Genomic DNA, 20,444 nt, shown 5'->3' on the forward strand with positions numbered 1-20,444 from the left:
AACATTAATAATAAATTGCAGTAATTTATCAGTTCATTATGAAAAAGTTTCAGTTCTTTGTCACCGTTTTATTTTAGGTTTAAGAATCTATCTTGTTTCCACAGGCCAGACAATAATACTGCTTTGGTGCGCGCTTGTTGGAATGAACTCTTTACTCTTGGTCTGGCCCAGTGTTCCCAAGTGATGAATTTATCGACCATACTCACAGCAATTGTCAACCATTTGCAAACAAGTCTCCAGCAAGGTAGGCAGAGAGCTGTTCTTCAAACTTGATGTGGGCATGTGCTAGAATAATTTAAACACTTCATTTAATGTACCACTGAAGACTGTACTATATGGTCGTAAAGAAAATAAACATTTGCTTGTAGAGTTAAATGTCTGCACAAATGCAAAGAATGATGGAAACTGAAACTCAAACTGAAGGAACAGAAAAGCAATAAAAAATGTAGCAAGAGCCACAAAAAGCAATTAAGAAAATAAATTTGCAAGAGACACCAAGGACATCAGAAAAGGTTTCCACGAATGTTTTAAGGGAAAGCAGATAGCTGTGGCTAATGTGGTCCCTTTAACAGCACTTGTGATTTTGTAATTGTAAGAAAAAAGTCAACCTCCTAAATAATTATCTTGTATTGACCTTCACTAGAGGATGAGAATAAATTGCCACAGGTCTGAGTGAAATAAAAATAAACTAAGGGAAGAACTTACTAGATTTACTGCTGGACTTTTATAAAATGGTAATGGAGAAAATAATGAGATCTATCTCCAAAACCTGATGGTTTCCAGCGTATTAAAAGAAGTAAGGAAGGAAATTGCAGATGCTTTAGTCATGATCATGATTTAGAAATTGTCTCCTTGGGTTGGAAAATTGCCCACATCATCCCATCATTTAAGAAGAGTAGGAGAGGTGAAGTAGGATTTTTTAAAGACCTATTAATCTTAACAATAATCCACACATTTATATTGCTTCTTCAATGGCACTTTACAGGAACATTTAGAGTACCCAATTATTTTTTTTCCCAATGAAGGGGCAATCTTTAGCATGGCCAATCCACCTAACCTGCACATCTTTGGGTTGTGCGGGTGAAACCCATACAGACACTGGGAGAAATTCCACACAGAGAGTGACCCGGGCCCGGGATCGGACCTGGGTCCTCAGTGCCGTAGGCGGCAGTGTTAGCCACTGTGCTGCCACCTACAGGAACATTATTAATTAAACTTTCACAACGAGCCAAATGAGATATTAGAACAGGTGACCAAAAGCTTGATCAAAAAGCTAGGTTTTAAAGAGCTTAAAGGAGGAGTGACTTAAGAAGCTAAGAGACTCAGAAATGGAATTCTGGAGCTTGTGACTGAGATGGCCAGTGGTGGCGTGATAATAATTGGGAATGCTCAAAAGACCAGAATTCGACAAACTGAGTTCTTGGAGGGTGATAGGAGATGGGAAGGGATGAGACCATGGAGGTATTTAAAATGAAGGATGAGAATGTAAAATAGAGGCATTACTGGACCAGTAAGCCAATGAGCACAAGGATGATGGGCGAGTGGGACTTGGTGCAAGTTTGGATATGTCTGTTGTGGGGAAGTTACTGGAATCTGTTATTAGGGATAGTGTAACTGAACATTTGGACAAATATGAACTGATCACAGACAGCCAGTATGGATTTGTAACAGATACGTCACGCTAACTTGAGCCTAGTTGAATCTTTCAAGGTTATTAAGGGAGTGCCTATGAATGTTACTTCTGGTGATTTTGAAACGGCATTCATAGAAACATGGAAAATAGGAATGGGAGTAGTGCATTCGGCCCTACAAGTCTGCTCTGCCATTCAATATGCTCGTGGCTGATCCTCTATCTCGAAACTAGACTCACATGCTCTCTCTATACCCAATGACAACCTTAGAGTCTAGAAATCTATATATTTCCTTCTTAAATATATTCTGTGACTTGACCTCCACAGCTTTCTATTGTAGAGAATTCCACAGGTTCACCACCCTCTGAGTGAGGAGGCTTCTCCTTATCTCAGACCTGAACAAGCTATCCCATATCCTGAGATTGTGACCCCTTGTTCTAGATCCCTTAACCAGAGAGAACAACATTCCTGCATCCAATCTGTCCAGCCTTGTCCAAACTTTATATGTTTCAATTAGATTCCCTCTCAGTGTTCTGAATACAGGCCCAATCGACCCAATCGCTCCTCATAGAAAATCCTACCATCCCTGGAATTCGTCTGGTGAACCTTCGCTGCCAGTCCCTCAATGGCCAGTATATCCTTACTTCGATAAAGAGACCAAAACTGCACAAAATGCTCCCGGTGTGGTCTCACCAAGGCCCTGTGTTAAATAAGAGACTGTTACCTAAACTGAGAACACGTGGAATTGGAGGAAATCCATTCATGTGGGTCGGGAGGAGAAGGAGAGAGTAGGAATATTGGGTATGTATTCCAGCATGTGAATAGTGGTGCCACCCAGGGAAATGCACTGGACCATAATTTTTCATTTAATTTATAATGAAAGGTTTCCTGCCTTGGCCTCGGTTTTAAAGTCATAGGGCAGAATTTGGGGACAGCAGGGAAACTCCCAACAGGTAAACTCCAACAGGTCATTCTGCTCTGGCCTCTGACAGTAGAGACGGGGATGCCTTTCTTGCTGCCCCCACTCACCTGGAGCTCCCTCCCAGGCTCTTTCTCCAACTCCATTTCCTGCTGTGAGACTCTGGACTTAGCTGCTTGTCATCCCAACAGTGACACCATTCGCAATTGGCTAGCAGCCATCAGAGGGAGAGGGGCGCACGTCTCACCTCCAGCGAATTAACACTCGGGGCATTAAATAGTTGCGGGCAGTCAACTCTTTGGGTGATAGAGTGGCAATCACCACCGCCACCACCCATTACATTTTGGTAAAACGGGACTTAATGGGAATCAGAAAAATCTCCACTGGTTGAAGTCCTATTTTGTACAGAAATATGGTTATAATTGCTGGAGGCTAGTCATCATGGCACCAAGATCCAAGTCTTGTAAATGGAGTTATAGTACAGGTTAGTTAGTCATGATCTAACTGACTGGGATGGTCTCGAGCAGCCGAATGCAAACTCCTATTCCTAAAGCTCATTTCACAACCTTAGGATCCCCCAAACCCCTTTACAGCAAAATCATTAAATGCAGGTGCGCCCTGGAATGCTATATCGTGGAGTGATGGAGCACAGGTGTCCTGTCATTCATAATGGCACTGGGAGAGGCCTGGGATCAGGAGGTCTCCTCATTGTCTAATTCAGAGTGGGACTGGGAGACCCAAAGACAAGGTGTTAATAGTCAACCACATATTGTGGGACTTGAGTTACCTATAGGGCAGAGCAGATAAAGGTGGCAGATCATGTTCCCCGAAGCACATGGTCAACTAACTGGGCTTTCACTAGAAAGTGCTCATATTAGTTTTCAACCCTAGCCCAAAATGTGAAAAATTCAAATTCACCGCTTGCCAGGGTAGAGTTGAACCTATGCCTGCTGAGTTGCTGGTCCACTGCTGTAGCCAGTGGGATATTGTAGCCATCTTAAGTTAACGTGGGGAGGATAGGGTGGATTGTGAGACAGAAACTGCTTGAGTTCCTATTAAATTAAGTCCAACAAATTAATTTTCTCTTGTACAAAAGTGTTGATGAATCAGCTTCCTGTTGATTGGTTATCTCATCCTGCACGATTTATTTTGGGAATCACTGGCAAACATTTAGTGTTGGTGCAGTGGTTTGACATTACAGGGTGGTGCACCATATCGTAAATCTCAGACTCATGCCTATAATTTCTAAGACTGAAAGCTTCCATTCTAAAGTAGGAGAGACTGCAAGAGACTTAGGGGAGTGAAGAGTGTTTCACAGGAAGCATTAACGTAGCCTGTTTGTAAATTCAGAACAATAATGGTGGTGAAACTTGGCCATCAATGAAAAATGTCCACTGGGGAAGATTGATCATCTCCATTTTGCAGTGAGGTTTCTGTTCTCCTTTCAGTTCAGTTTTAGGATGTGTCATGCTGATAAGAATATTGTTTGTTGTGCTGTTTTTTAATGAACAGATAAATTGTCAGCAGACCGTGTCAAAGTGGTGATGGAGCACATCTGGAAACTGCAGGAGTTCTGCAACAGCATGGTTAAACTATCTCTGGATGGATACGAGTATGCCTACCTGAAGGCAATTGTCCTCTTTAGCCCAGGTGAGTAAAGCTCAAGTCTATAAAAATGGTGCGATCAATGAGCGAGAGTGACTTTAACATACAAACATATGAACAAGGAACAGGAAAAAGACATTCGGCCCCTCGAGGCTGCTCCGCCATTTAATAAGATCATGGCTGATCTGATAGTAACCTCAAATCTGCATCGCCCCGACCGACGATAACCTATCACCACTTGCTTACCAAGAATCTATCCACCTCCGCCTTAAAAATAGACTCTGATGCCAGAATCTTTTCACAAAGAGAGTTGCAAAGACGTTTTAAATGAGTGACCCTTTATTTTTAAACAGTGATCCCTAGTCATAGATTCTCCCAAAAGTGGAAGCATCCTCTCAGCATCCACCCTGTCAAGACTCCTCAGGATCTTGTATGTTCTTGGAATTCACCTCTTACTCTTCTAAACTCCAGCGGAAACGAGCCTAGCCTGTCCGACCTTTCCTCGGAAGATAATTCACCCATTCCAGGTATTAGTCTAGCAGCCTTCTCTGAACTGCTTCAAGTGCATTTGCATCCTTCCTTAAATAAAGAGGGCAATACTGTACATAGTACGCCAAATGTGGTCTCACCAGTGCACTGTATAACTGGAGCATAACCTCCCTACTTTTGTATTCGATTCATAGAAACACAGAAAATAGAAACAAGAGCTATTCAGCCCTTCAAGCCTGCTCCGCCATTCATTATGATCATGGCTGATCATCCAACTCAGTCACCTGTTTTTCCTGGTTGGGGAATCTAGACCTAGGGGACACAGTCTCAGGATAATGGGTCGACCATTTCAGACTAAGATGAGGAAAAATGTCTTCACTTAGAGGCTAGTGATCCTCTGGAATTCTATACCACAGAAGCAGTGGGAGCCAAGTCACTGAATGTATTCAAGAAAGAGATAGATGCGCGGAATGGTGGGGCAGTGGTTAGCACTGCTGCTTCACGGAGCCACGGACCAGGGTTCGATCCTGGCCCTGGATCACTGTCCGTGTGGAGTTTGCACATTCCCCCGAGTCTGTGTAGGTCTCACTCCCACAACTCAAAGATGTGCAGGGTAGGAGGATTGGCTACGCTAAATTACCTCTCAATTGGAATTTATTTTTAACAAAAGAGATAATGTTTTAGATTTTAATGATTAAGGGATAAGGGGATAAAGCGGGAATGAGGAATTGAGATTGAGAATCAGCCATGATTATATTGAATGGCGGAGAATGCTCGAAGGGCCGAATGACCTACTCCTGCTCCTGGTTTCTACGTTTGTGTTTTTTTTAACCTGTTCCTCTTTTTTTTCTCCCCCATATCCGTTGATCCATTTAACCCCAAGAGCTATATCTGCCTCCTTGAAAACATATAATGTTTTGGCCTCAACTGCTTTCTGTGGTCGCAAATTCCACAAGCTCACCACTCTCTGGGTGAAGAAATTTCCCCTCATCTCAGTCCTAAATGGTTTATACATGTCCTCAGACTGTGACCCCTGGTTTTGGACTTCCCTGCGATTGGGAATATCCTTCCTGCATCTACCCTGTCTGGTCCTGCTGGAATTTTGACTTCTTGATCTGACAGCAAATTATTTTAATTCATTTCAAGGGAAAGCTAAATTATTTAATCTGGTATACATTTTCCTAATTACCATTTTTGTAAATGATTATATCTGGGTCAGTTTTATGAAGTTGTAGCCTGAGCACAGATTTTCATGCACATGTGAAGCTAATCCGAATATTAACTTACAAATCATAAATGTGCCCATTTTGTTGCTCTTGGTGTGCTTCTTCATCACATTACCCTTAATTGTCTTCATTCTTCATTTCCCTTGGATATTTATGGATGCCAGTGCCGTCTGTAAGCAGTTCACAATGGTTTATACCGGCAGGGTGGAGGGGGGACTCAATCATTTGCTTTTCAGGATCCATTCCACATAAAAATTCAGTAGATCCCTGAAATACTAGTACTTGTTTTCTGCATAAAAATTAGATATACAATCAAAAGTATATTTATTATTGCTTCTCTGATTGTGAAATCTGCTGCTGAGCAGCAATTGTTTTTGGCTCTGGAGGTATCTTAGGCAGCGTGTTTTGTTTGTCATGGCCAGTTTTCATTGAGGACATTCCTATGAACTCACTTTTACTTGAGTACTAAAACACATTCAGCGATGCAGAAGCAGTAGTACTGTATTCAGTTGCACCATAGCCAAAATGACTCTGCCCTTTTACATTTCCCAGCAGGGATTGCTGGACGGCAATCTGGCATGGAAATCCTGGCCTGCTTATTTTACCCTTCTAACAGATTGGATTGGATTGGGTTGGATTTGTTTATTGTCACGTGTACCGAGGTACAGTGAAAAGTATTTTTCTGCAAGCAGCTCAACAGATCATTAGAAAAGGGAATTAAACAAAATTCAAGAAAATACATGAGAATACATAATAGGGCAACACAAGATATACAATGTAACTACATAAGCATTGGCATCGGTTGAAGCATACAGGGTGTAGTGTTAATGAGGTCAGTAAATAAGAGGGTCATTTAGGAGTCTGGTGACAGTGGGGAAGAAGCTGTTTTTGAGTCTGTTCGTGCGTGTTCTCAGACTTCTGAATCTCCTGCCTGATGGAAGAAGTTGGAAAAGTGAGTAAGCCAGGTGGGAGGGATCCTTGATTATGCTGCCCGCTTTCCCCCGGCAGCGGGAGGTGTAGATGGAATCAATGGATGGGAGGCAGGTTCGTGTGATGGACTGGGCGGTATTCACGACTCTCTGAAGTTCCTTGCGGTCCTGGGCCGAGCAGTTGCCATACCAGGCTGTGATGCAGCCCGATAGGATGCTTTCTATAGTGCATCTGTAAAAGTTGGTAAGGGTTAATGTGGACATGCCGAATTTCCTTAGTTTCCTGAGCAAGTATAGGCGCTGTTGTGCTTTCTTGGTGATAGCGTCGACATGAGTGGACCAGGATAGATTTTTGGTGATGTGCACCCCTAGGAATTTGAAACTGCTAACCATCTCCACCTCGGCTCCGTTGATGCTGACAGGGGTGTGTACAGTACTTTGCTTCCTGAAGTCGATGACCAGCTCTTTAGTTTTGCTGGCATTGAGGGAGAGATTGTTGTCGTTACACCAATCCACTAGGTTCTCTATCTCCCTCCTGTATTCGGACTCGTCGTTATTCGAGATCCGGCCCACTATGGTCGTATCATCAGCAAACTTGTAGATGGAGTTGGAACCAAGTTTTGCCACGCAGTCGTGTGTGTACAGTAGAGTAGGGGGCTAAGTACGCAGCCTTGCGGGGCACCGGTATTGAGGACTATTGTGGAGGAGGTGTTGGTGTTCATTCTTACTGATTGTGGTCTGTTGGTCAGAAAGTCAAGGATCCAGTTGCAGAGTGGAGAGCCAAGTCCTAGGTTTTGGAGCTTTGATATGAGCTTGGCTGGGATTATGGTGTTGAAGGCGGAGCTGTAGTCAATAAATAGGAGTCTGATGTAGGAGTCCTTGTTTTCGAGATGCTCTAGGGATGAGTGTAGGGCCAGGGAAATGGCGTCTGATGTGGACCGGTCGCGACGGTATGCGAATTGAAGTGGATCAAGGCGTTCCGGGAATATGGAGGTGATGCGCTTCATGATCAGCCTCTCGAAGCACTTCATTACAACGTCAGGGCCACCGGGCGGTAGTCATTGAGGCATGTTGCCTGGTTCTCCTTTGGTACCGGTATGATGGTGGTCTTCTTGAAGCAGGTGGGGACCTCGGAGTGGAGTAGGGATAGGTTAAAGATGTCTGTGAATACCTCTGCCAGCTGGTATGCGCAGGCTCTGAGTGCACGACCAGGGATCCTGTCCGGGCCCATCGCCTTCCGTGGGTTCACTTTCAGGAAGGCCGATCTGACTTCGGAAACTGTGATGGTGGGTATGGGTGAATTATGGGCTGCTGGGGCACTCGACAGCAGATTGTTGGTTACCTGCTCAAACCGAGGATAGAATGCGTTAAGTTCATCGGGGAGGGGTGTGCTGCTGCCAGAGATACTGCTCGGCTTCGCTTTGTAGCCCGTTACGTTGTTTAGTCCTTGCCACAACCGCCGAGAGTCTGTCTGTGACTCTAGCTTAGTTTGATATTCTCTCTTGGCATCTCGGATGGCTTTGCGGAGGTCGTACCTGGATTTTCTTGTATAGGACAGGGTCGTCTGCCTTGAACGCCTCAGATCTGTCCTTCAGTAGGGAGTCAATCCCGCGGTTGAGCCATGGTTTCCGGTTGGGGAACGTACGTACTGCTTTCTTTGGCACGCAGTCGTCCACACATTTGCTGATGAAGTCTGTGACTGTGGTGGCATACTCATTTAAGTTAGTCGCTGAGTTCTTAAATATGGACCAATCCACTGTCTCTAAGCAGTCACGTAAGAGCTCTTCTGTCTCCTCGGACCCGCACTGCACAACATAGAACATAGAACAGTACAGCACAGAACAGGCCCTTCGACCCTCGATGTTGTGCCGAGCAATGATCACCCTACTCAAACCCACGTATCCACCCTATACCCGTAACCCAACAACCCCCCCCTAACAACCTTCTTAGCTGGATTCTCCGGCTTGAGTTTCTGCTTGTAAGCCGGGAGAAGGAGCACAGTCTTATGATCTGATGTTGGAGGAACACTTATTGGTATTCAACTTAGCAGGGGCCAGCTAACCACAGCCCACAGACCTAACTGGGCCACTAATATCCATGTGCTTGGGGTGTCGGATAGTCCCTTCTGCAGGAGTAAGCTGCATCCTACTCCATAGGATCTCTATCTCCAACCACCCTTTTCCAAGTATACAATAAGAGCAGTCTTGATGGATGTAGCAGAGGAAATGGTACATACCCAAGCCATCACAGCACAGCTATATGGACAGCTGTGAAGCTCATCAGCATGGGCACAAAAGGTGAAGTAGATCATCCATTGCAGTCAACAACATCTCCATTTGGCTTGACTTGTTTAGCCACCAGGAGCAGATGTGCAAGACCGAGAGAATGGGACTAGCCAAGTGCAATCCATCTCCATCAACTCATGTGCACATGGTGAAAGCCTTACAGACTTCTGCACACACAATCCATTATATTTCGAAATGCACTCCTTTAGTATTCATCTACACACTACAGTATATCGTAGGTGAGACAAAAAGAACGTATGAATTCTACTTGATAAAGACAACAGTTCCCAACCCCAGCGCAGAACTGCTCTGGTTGCTGGGAGCTGTCGCGATGCAATATTGACATTACTGCTTTTAGTGAAATCCCAGTAATCGAGGAGGGCCAGCTGATAAAGCTATCAGCCAGCTCCACATTCTTCTGGGTAGGCAATGCAGAGTGAGAGACGCGAGGCAGGTGCCGTCTTTGCCAGCAAGTCTGGCGTAACAAAACGTTTGGACATTCTCCATAGGGGCATAAACAATCACCTCATGAACAAGTATGAAACAGCCATCAGTCCAAATAATGATAGCGAGAAAACATTTTAAAAAAATTCATTCATGGGATGTGGGCGTCGCTGGCTGGGCAAGCATTTATTACTCGTCCCTAATTGCCCATGAACTGGATGGCTTGATGGGCTCTTTCAGAAGAGCATTTAAGAACGAACCACATCGCTGTAGCTCTGGTGTCACATATAGGCCAGACCAGGTGAGGATGGCAGATTTCCTTCCTTAAAGGATATTCGTGAACCAGATGGGTTTTTAGGGCAGTTGACAATGGTTCCATGGTCATCATCAGACTGATACTCCATAGGAGGATCAGTTCATTGTAATGGAGAACTTCAATGTAAGCCCATCAAGCCATCCAGTTCATGGGCAATTAGGGACGAGTAATAAAGGATAGGCACTGACTATCTGGCTTAGGGAGTAAAGGTGTGAAGAAATGCAACAGCAATGTTATATTTCTCCTGTCTTTGCACCCACTGGAATATGCCAATCAACAACCATCTTTCGACAGAAAACAGAGTACAAAACACTTGGGTGCATCCAAGATCTAAACACTGGCATCAGATTGACTTTATCATCCCCTGGCAGAGCAACATAAAAGATGATCACATGGATTATGAGAGGAACAGAGTGTTCTACAGACCACAGGATGTTATGCTTCAAGGTGAAATTTACTCCCACCAAAATGAAGACCAGCATGCACTAGGCCCCAAAGAAAGCAAGATATGCAGAAAATGGTGTCTGCAGAGTGCTGTGAACAATTCTGGTTCAAACTTGACAAAGCACTGTCCTCGAAAGAAAACCCAAGTGATGGATGTTGATTCAGCATGGTCAACATTCAAATCGACAGTTCTGGAAGCTGTTGATGATGTCGGGAATACGGCAAAGAAATGATCAAAATTGGTTTGATGAAAACAGTGATCAGGTTAAGAAACTGCTACAGGAGAAAAGTGCAGCATGGCTGGCAAACAAAGATACACCTGCTACTAAGACATAGAAGCTGTGCAGGATACAAGACGCATAGTAGGCCAGGCAAGCAGAGAGCTTCAAGTCTATGATCACGACATGAGGAATTTCTAGCACTGAAGTTGTTACAGTCCTTCCTCACACAGTTACACACAGTTGGGATCAGCAAACCATTCCTGAGGAGTTAATATTTGCCTTGATTGTTCACTTGTACAAAAAAGGACACAATCCTGTATGTGACAACCGCAAAATAATCTTGCTGCTTTAGATGGCTGGTTAGATTCTAGAAAACATTCTACTGCACAGACTTGTAAGCCACAGAGCAGGATGTGTATTGCCAGAAAGTCAATTAAAGTGGGTTTAGGGAAGGCAGAAGTACTTGGGACATAATCTGCATCCTTCAGCAAATAGGAGAGAAATGCCACAAACAACAGGTGGGATTTGCTATGCCTTTGTTGACCTGACAAAGGCCTTTCAACAGTAAAAAAATGAAGCCCCTTGTGGAAAGTTGATGGCCTGATAGAGCTGTAAATCTGATACAGCAGTTTCACATGGAATGATGGTCAGTCACTGACTGGTGAATATACTGACCCTTTGATGTAACAAGTGTGAAGCAAGGGTGTGTCATGGCCCCTGTGCTGTTCAGTATATTCTTTGCTGCCGCGCTTTCTGGAGCATTTAGCGAAAATGTTGATGAAATGTACATCGAATTCAGAAAAGAAGGAAATTTCTTCATGCTGAGACAACTTAAATCTTCAACTAAAGCAGCAGAGATGATGATCCAGGAATTGCTGTTTGCCAACGACTGTGCCTTCATGTCACTGAGAGCATGGCCTTCAAAGGATCATGAGTGTTTTTCAAAAGTGGCTGATGACTATGGGTTAACCATTTGGCTTAAGACAGATACTCTGCCAATCGCTATTAGATTCAGACTATAATCCACACTAACTAACAGTGACACAACCCTGAAGGCCGTGGATAACTTCAACTTGGAAGCCAGAAATGTCTCCACTGAGAGCAAAATGTCAAAGAGCGAGCTCACCATTTACACAGAGACTGCAGAGGAAGCAAGGTGTCAAACTTGCAACAAAACATGCAATGTTAGAAAGCTGTAGTAAAATCTACCCTCCTGTATAACTTTGAGATATGCACTACCTACTCCAGGCATACTCAGCAGTTGAACAGGTTGCATACAAGATGCAATCATGACATTAGGGGCATCAAATGGGGGGGACAAAGTGCTCAACACTGAGTTATTTCAAAGAGCAAAAACGTCTGGAATCGAAGCACTCATCATCGTAGCCCAGCTCAGATGGAATGGACATGTGATACACATGACTGACAAAGTCCCTCAGGTGGCACGTATTCACAACTTTAACTTGGACACCACCCACAAGGTAGGCTGAAATTAAGCTTCAAGGACTCCTTGAAGATGAAATGCAGGAAATGTGGCATATCCACCACAGACTGGGAGAAAAATGCATATGAAAGAACGACCTGGAGAGCAATCTTTAGTGTTGTTTCCTTTGAGCAGTGAAGAATACAAGCAAATAGGAATGATGGCAAGCTAGAAAAAACAGTCAACCCCAACAAAAACAGACAATTCATCCTTGCCCACACTGGAAAGACATGCATCAATCCGGCTCCACAGCCATGTTACAATGCACCATGACTCTACACAGACAAGAAATGGCCATCTCCCATAATGCAGGGAAACCAACAACAGACCAGCATTAGATAACATATTGTCAATGTCGACATCCCATATAATAGGATATAATGCAAACCAATGCCTTGGTTATACTGCCAAAACACTTCAGCTTTCATTTTTCTTATGAAAATATACAAAAATATATGTCTAAATTGTCATGAAGACCGCACTTAACATCTTTAACTTAAAATTAAAACAGAATTCTGGAAACGTATAATTAGCATTCCCGAGAAACATCTCAGTTCGGTGAAATGCCCACGTGATCCAGTTGCTTTGTGGCGAATAACTCAAATGAAAACACATCTAAGTCAAGTGGCAATTATTAGTACCTTTCGCAGGATCTCACATAAAGAACAGCTGTGCTGAGATGCAGGCTGAGGAAATGGTCTTGCTGTCCTGTAAGAATTATTGGAGATTCAAAATAAATCTCCGTATGGGGAAACCATTTTTCCAGAACCGACTAAACTAATTAAAGGAGTTGGATGCTGGATTGTCAAGACTGTTGTGAGTTGAGGGAAAGGGGGAGTTGTCAACGTGCGCCTTTCTGATGATAATTGTATCCTGAAAAACTCTGGTGTTATGGAACAGTTATAGATTCAAATGAACACTGGAAGTTTTGTTGTGGGAGGAGAAGTGAATTTCTGCTGGAGAACTAGGGGTTACTTTGGGACTGTTGTTTAATGCTACATATCTGACAAAACCATGGAATAAAGTAAAAATGTTTCACAATGCTTATTCGGTTTCAATGGGCAATGTAAAGGTATCTTTTATTTAGTTTGATATATGTCTGTTAATTAATGTTTGATCTATGTTGACTTTAGTTTGCTTGTTGCAGTAAAAGTCTTAAAAAGTGCTATTTTTGTCCTTTGGTTATTTCCAATGGGAAATTCATCTCTTTCTGAAAGTTATCAGTCTCTAAGAGAATCGCAACGCTAACCTGCATGCACAATCGTGAACGAAAGCAAGTTAATTCAGAGTCATTTATATAGATTAACCATTAATTCTGGAGCTCCTATACCACATATGGCATTATTTATACCAGAAGTTGCCTTATCTATATTCCTCTACAAATATTTTCTATGTAGTCCAACTAGTTTTGTGGATACTCCTCAATGCAAATACAAACACAGCAGAACTGTTAACTACTCGGGTTCTAAAGATTGTGCTCTTTTTGGAGCCCCCGTATTCTGTTTTTCTTCTCGCAAAGATAAATACTGAAACGATATTCAGATTCTTATAACAGAAAATCAGCGGAGATAAAACATTGAAACTTGTATTCAAAGATAACTGATATTAGAAATGTGATCATAGTTGGCAGCAAGCTGAATGAATGAATGAATGAATAAAGGAAGGGAAAATTGCTTGTTTCTCTCCCAAAGAAAATTATTGATTAAAACCAGACAGGCTGAAAGCAAGTTTTACAAACTACTTAACCCTTTTGACGTTTTTTAAAGAAGCCGAGAATTTGTTTTGATAAACTTCTCACAAATATAACAAGCGGACAGTGAAAGGTTTGTGTTCAAAAAATAAAAGCATTTGGAACAACATTGCTGAGGATACATCTGATGGTTGGAGAAAGGTCACCATGGGAATCTTACTTGAAATTGTTTTTGAAAAAACTATGCCTTCTATACAGGGAAGAGACATGTCACTGAGTAACTAACTTTGTGACTCTTTTCATTTACAAGTGAGAATCTATATTCTGTCATTATTAGCGGTGGACCCCTTGAAACTTTCTCATGGAGCCCTTGGGGGATTATAAGCCCCAGTTGAAGACCTTTGACATAATCAGTCCTACCCTTGAGTTCGTTGAGAAAAGAATGTTGGCGATTTATATCTTTCCTCATTACATTCTTCTTGGCTGAAAATTGAATCTAAAGCATTTTAAGGCTGTGAATGAGCACTTTTTAGATCATAAACCTGTGCAACATTTTAAGATTAGTTATTTTGTCTTTCTTAGATCATCCAGGCCTAATTAATGCAGCACAGATTGATAAATTTCAAGAGAAGGCATATATGGAACTTCAGGATTATGAAGCAAAAGCCTATCCAGATGATTCTTACAGGTATGATGGTGTCAATTTCTGCAATCTCATTTCAACTATTAAACTTTGACATACTATTGGACAGGGATGTCAACTCACTTTTCTATCATGGGGCTAATGTGATTCCTTGGGATACATTTAGCAACATTACCTGGACAAACTGGAGTAGAAACATATATACATATGGGGTGGAATTCTCCGGCCATTGGGATTCTCTGTTATGTATCAAAGTTTGCCAGTGACATAAAGGTCGATATCGTACTAAATAATGTTGGTAGCAACGTAAAATTAAGGACATGGATGGCTTACGTGAACGGACAAAACTGATGGATTTCACTGGACCAACTTAGGATAGATCCAAGTTTTTTTTTTGAAATGGTGAAAAGCTAGGAACAGTGGAGATCAAAAAAGATGTAGGGATCCATGTATAGAGGTCACTACAATGTATTAAACATGTAAAAATGAAAAAGGTTATTGGGAAGTTAGTCGTTATAATTCAAGGGCTGGAATATAATGGGGACAACGTTTTGCTGTAGTGAAACGTAACAACACCTGGAGTACCACATGTAATTCTATTTACTGCACTTAGGATATACTGGCATTGAAAGAACGGCAGCACTTGTTTACCAGAATGTCACTAGAGCTTTATGGGTTAGATTATGAAAAGGGATTACATACCTAGATTATAGAAGGTGAAGGCTGATTTTACATTACTTAAAACTACATATAATGCAGAGCACTGAAACAAGCCATTCAGCACAACTGGTCCATGGCAATTTTAATGCTGCACGTGAGCCTACTCCCACCCCCCTCCTTCAGCACAACCTTCAACTCCTTTCTCCCTCTATGTTTATCTTATCTTGCTTGCCCATAAATGCATCTATGCTATTTGCCTCATGTGTGCCTTGTGATAGGAAATTCCACATTCTAACTACTCTCTGTTTCTTCTGAATTCCTTACTGGAGACTAGCTTGCCTTGGATTGAAGCTTTTAGAAATTTAACAGGAATTGATTTGGGCAGATAGGATTTTTTTCTGCTAGTGAGGGCATCTAGGACAAGAAAAGACCAGAAGATGTATGAGCAGCAGTAGGCCACTCGGCCAATCAAGTCTGTTCCGCCATTCAATGCGATCATGGCTGACCTGATATAATGCTCAAATCCACTTTCGCGCCTGATCCCCATAACCCTTGATTCCCTTACTGATTAAAAATCTGCCTGTCTCAGTCCTGAATATAGTTAACGAACCAGCATCTACTGCCCTCTGCTGTAAAGAATTCCACAGATTCACTACCCATTGACAGCAGAAATTCCTCCTCATCTTTGTCTTAAATGGGTGACCCCTGAGTCTGAGAAATGCCCTCTGGTCCTAGACTCCAACAAGAGGAAATATCCTCTCAGCATCTTCCTGTCAAGCCTGCTGAGAATCCGACATGTCTCAATAAAGTCACCCCTCATTCTTCTAACCTCCAGTGAGTACAGGCCCAACCTACTTAACCTCTCCTCATAAGAAAATTCCTCCATATCTGGGATCAACCTAGTGAACCTTCTCTGGACTGCCTCCAATGCCAGTATATTTTTCCTTAGATAAGGGGACGAAAGCTGTTCACAGTATTCCAGGTGTAGTCTAATTAGTGCCTTATATAGTTTCAACAGGACTTCCCCATTTTTATACTCCATTCCCTTTGAAATAAAGGCCAACATTCAATTTGTCTTCCCTATTGCCTGCTGAACCTGCAGGCTAGCTTTGTGATTTATGCACGAGGACCCCCAAATCCCTCTGTGCTGCGCTTTTCTGCAGCCTTTCTCAATTTGAATAATATTCCGCTCCTTTATTTTTCCAAAGTGCAGAATCAACAAGGCCATTTAGGAAAGAAGATAGCAAACATTTTTTTCACACAAAGGATGATAGAAATGTGGAACTGTCTCCCACAAGATGCAATAAATCCTAGCTCAATTAATAATTTTAAATAATTTTTGTGAGCCAGCACTACTGTGAGAAATGGCAGGTGGAGTTAGGATGCCGATCACCCATGATCTGATTGAATGGGGTAAGAGACCATAGGTCCATTACAGTTCCTCTGTTGACATGCACTAGACATGTGGGGTGGGAAAGGGGTGGGTAGCACGAGATCAATGATCCAATTTAACAGACCAGTTATGATTGAGCTCTTGCTCTTGATTGTGAGGGGCACTATCGAGTCGCGGACAAGGTAGGTAACTTCCCGACTTGCTGTCTCACAAACAAAGTTAGCAATGAACTCCAAGACGTTGTATTGTTTTTTATGAACATCGCAACATTTCAGGCTTTTATTTTTCACCTGCTGCTTTCCCAACTTCCCTCATAAAATGAAATGCGATAAAACCAACAGCGTGGTCCTATTGTTCAAAGCATTAGTGCAGTGAAAGCTGTGAGTATATTAAGTCAAACAAATGGTATGAAAAGGTAATCAGTTGTGACAGAAAACAGTATTTACATCAGCACAATTAAATTTTCAAGAAATAGCGAATTTGTTAAAGTGCTTGTTGCGCTGAAGTTGTAGTTCTACAACATTCGAATTCTGGCTGCCTGTGAGTATTTCTATATACTGAGATCTTTGGAGACGAGAAGCAAACCAACAAAGGCAGGATATTCACATCAGGCCAAGTTCTGAGAAAGGCTCTAACCTCAAAATGTGTTAACCTATTTCATCTTTTTCTCAATGCTCAGTTGACCAGTCTGAATTTGTGCTATTATCTGTTTTATCCCGGATCATATTGGTGAGGCCTAAAGGAACCGCAAGTTTATCCCAAGGCGCACCCCAAATTGGAGGCATGTTGTATTGTGCTCCAGGACTTGAGCACATATCCTAGTCTTTTCTCAGTAATTTAAGATGAAAGGGCTTAGTAGCCTACTCCTCCTATTTTCGATGTTTCTAAATCAAACCCATGTCTTCCCATATGACACAGCTTGAGGAAGAGCAGCAAGTCTCCCAGTGACCATTTTTAATTCTTGCTCAACATCACTGCAACAGATTATCTAGTCAGTAATTTCACTGCTGTTTGTGAGACTTTGTGATGTGCAAATTGACATTGTTCCAATACTGGCTATTTTTCAAAAGGTCTATTTGGGAAATTCTTAGGATATGAATGTTGCAATATAAATGCCAGCTACTTGTATCCCAAGTGAAGCCCTTCATACATTATACTGGCATTGATGGAAAACAGTAACAGCTAACAGCTAGGGGAGGCAGTGGCGTCATGGTATTGTCACTTGACTAGTAATCCAGAGACCCAGAGTCATGATCTGGGGACCTGGGTTCAAAACCTGCCATGGCAGATGGTAAAATTTGAATTAAATAAAAATCTGGAATTAGAAGTCTAAAGGTAAGCATGAATCAATTGTCGTAAAAATCCATCTGGTTCACTAATGTCCTTTAGGGAAGGAAATCTGTCGTCCTTACCCGGTCTGGCCTACATGTGAATCCAGATCCACAGCAATGTGGTTGACTCTTAAATGCCATCAGGGTGAGCAATAAATGCTGGCCCAGCCAGTGACACCCACAACCCATGAATGAATTTTTTAAGAGCTTTTTTTTCCTAAAGTATATATTCAAAAGGTGCCTTGCAGAAGTAGCGAACATATGTGACTTGAGGTGCCTTGGAACATGGGTAATGCCGGTTTTAACTGAGGTAATTATAATTTAGTTTCTTTTTTTTTAGATTATCAAGACTTCTTCTTAGATTGCCTGCACTACGACTCATGAGTTCTGCTATCACTGAGGAACTGTTCTTTGCTGGACTAATAGGAAATGTGCAGATTGACAGTATAATACCGTACATATTGCGAATGGAAACTGCAGAGTACAACAGTCAGATCACAGGGTCTGCAGTGTGACTTAACACCTATGAACAATCGCAGTGACCTGCTGGAAGCTTCTTCACCTTTTTCAGTAATGAGAGACAATTGCAGGTTGTTCATGTACAAAGAAATCTCGGGGTAGTCTTTATAAAAGAAGAGAACGAGAAAAAACAATTCATGGAGAGTAGACTGTGAATATTTTTCATTGATGAATTGTGCTTGATAGCAGTTGTAATAAAAAAAAGTGACCATGAATGATCCCTTCCTTTTTTTAAAATTGTTAGTTTCTGCAGTTTGCAGAATGAGTGTACAGCTTGAGTTGAAAAACGCCATGATCATATATTTGTGTTGACCCCAATTTTTAAAAAATAATTTTTATAGGACTGTATTTGACTAGACAGTCATTTGAAAAATATGGGCTTATTTAATGTTTCATTAACATTGATAAAGCACTGATGTTGCATGTCTGAGACTGTTCCTATATATATAGCATAGCATTTAGATGTGGATTCACACATTTTTGGGCAAATATTGGACAACTATATGAATAGCTGACAAATTTGTCTTTCTCAAATTACTAATTGTATCTGGTAGCTTAATTTTACTGATGTATCTCACATTCTGTATTCTTCGTAATGAATAAGAATATAAGGGAAAGCAGGAGAGCAAATTATATTTTGCAGTACTACCACGCCAAGCTGATGTTAGATTTTGTCGTCCTGTACATTGTAGAGTGACATATAATAGTAAGCGCACTGAAGCCTGTCTGATCTTCCGTGAACCCACAGCCAGGCCCAGCTGGTAAACATCCCAAGGAAACAGTCTCATTTTTGTATTGAAATCACGCACAGAAGTGCTAATTAGAAGAATATGGATTTGACTCGAGGAATTGGATGCGTTTAGAAAGCAGCTGTAAAAAGAAATCTACTGTAGCACTTTGGCTGTCGAGAAAACAACAATGCAAATTTTTATTCTCCTTACATATCCCAGTTCCTCGTCTCACCTCCTCCCACAATCCCAAAGCTGTTTGTTTTTCAACCATTTCCCTGATAAAAGTCCGGTAAGTGGAGAGCAGTAATCTGTAATTTAGCAAGCAATGGACTGAGTCCATGACAAAAATGGACTTCCCTTCCCCAGAAAAGAATATCAATGGCAGATACCATAAACAGTTCAATTTTAATACAATTTGCTATTTTCACATCTAAATTTGCTGGAAAAGTCCCTGACAAAAATGGACTTCCCTTCCCCAGAAAAGAATATCAATGGCAGATACCATAAACAGTTCAATTTTAATACAATTTGCTATTTTCACATCTAAATTTGCTGGAAAAGTCCCTCTAGTGGGTACAAATCCTGGCAATCTTCGGCTGCACCCATTTGCACCCATTTTCTTTGTGCTAATATTTCCTCAAACACAGTAACTGATTTCAAATTTATGTTCCAATAAAATGGAAATGGTTGATAGGTGTTTAGTCTGTACAGTTACAGGTTTAGCCAGTTTTTAGTGTTGCAGCAATGTTTCCTGCTGTGCGAGAGTGGAAACTTTTACCTGCATCAAAATGTTTTATGGAATGCCATTCGCAAATACATGTTTTCTGTACAAATTGTGGTTTACAGTATTCAACTTTAGAATTTTACAGAAAGTCCTGTTAGATACTTGGAAGTGAACGAAAGGCTAGTATTGAGGAACAAGAGATATGTGGCATGTTGTTTGTTGGTTGGCTTCCCTTCACTACTGACTTTTGGTTACATTGAAGAAAGCTTTTTTCATTCAGCATTCTTAACCTGCTGCAGATTTCCATCACCCAGAATCTGCATTGTGTGTTTTTTTTTGAAGGGGAGGACAGGGTTCTTTTTGGTTTGTGAAACGGGAGGGTGCGGGAGGGAGGATGGGTGGTAATAATTGAAGCGGTATCAAATGAAACTTCTGACTGTTGCTAGCTTTCTCACCAGCTTTTGCAGGATAACTTAAGTTGACTATTTTGTATAAAAAAAATATATCTAATTTAAAAACTCCTTTTTGTGTCTGATTCTTTAAGTCCCTCCCCTTCCCCGCTCCCACCCTGTGTAGTACACAATCGAGTTTCTTGCATGTTCCCAAAAGCAAGTTTATTCCCTTTCGGGGCATATTCTAATAACCACATAAAATTACATCAGGACAACGCAATTGATAGAGTCTATATTAATGAAATGTGTTCCTTCCATAAAAGGTTTGACTAAGCACTTTGGCTGAGGAGGCAAACCACTGAAGCGAAT

At 41.8% G+C, this 20,444-nt stretch overlaps 1 protein-coding gene across 15 annotated transcripts in view; it reads left to right on the top strand.

Annotated features, from left to right (window-relative positions):
* The window catches only part of LOC119973238 (nuclear receptor subfamily 2 group C member 1-A-like), a 164,872-nt gene extending 144,668 nt beyond the window's left edge, over window positions 1–20,204 (top strand). For 12 of the 15 annotated variants that reach the window (XM_038810933.1, XM_038810936.1, XM_038810945.1 and 9 more), the window contains 4 exons: window positions 105–244; window positions 4,063–4,200; window positions 14,265–14,370; window positions 18,050–20,204. In XM_038810933.1, the coding sequence (XP_038666861.1) occupies window positions 105–244; window positions 4,063–4,200; window positions 14,265–14,370; window positions 18,050–18,224 (559 nt within the window). In that variant the 3' untranslated portion in view covers window positions 18,225–20,204. The remainder of the gene's footprint in view (window positions 1–104; window positions 245–4,062; window positions 4,201–14,264; window positions 14,371–18,049) is intronic. The other 3 variants (XM_038810941.1, XM_038810942.1, XM_038810938.1) reach the window with 2 other exon arrangements.
* Window positions 20,205–20,444: the final 240 nt, after the last annotated feature.

This window comes from Scyliorhinus canicula, chromosome 11 (genome assembly GCF_902713615.1).
Source record: "Scyliorhinus canicula chromosome 11, sScyCan1.1, whole genome shotgun sequence".
NCBI classification, from domain to species: Eukaryota; Metazoa; Chordata; class Chondrichthyes; order Carcharhiniformes; family Scyliorhinidae; genus Scyliorhinus; species Scyliorhinus canicula.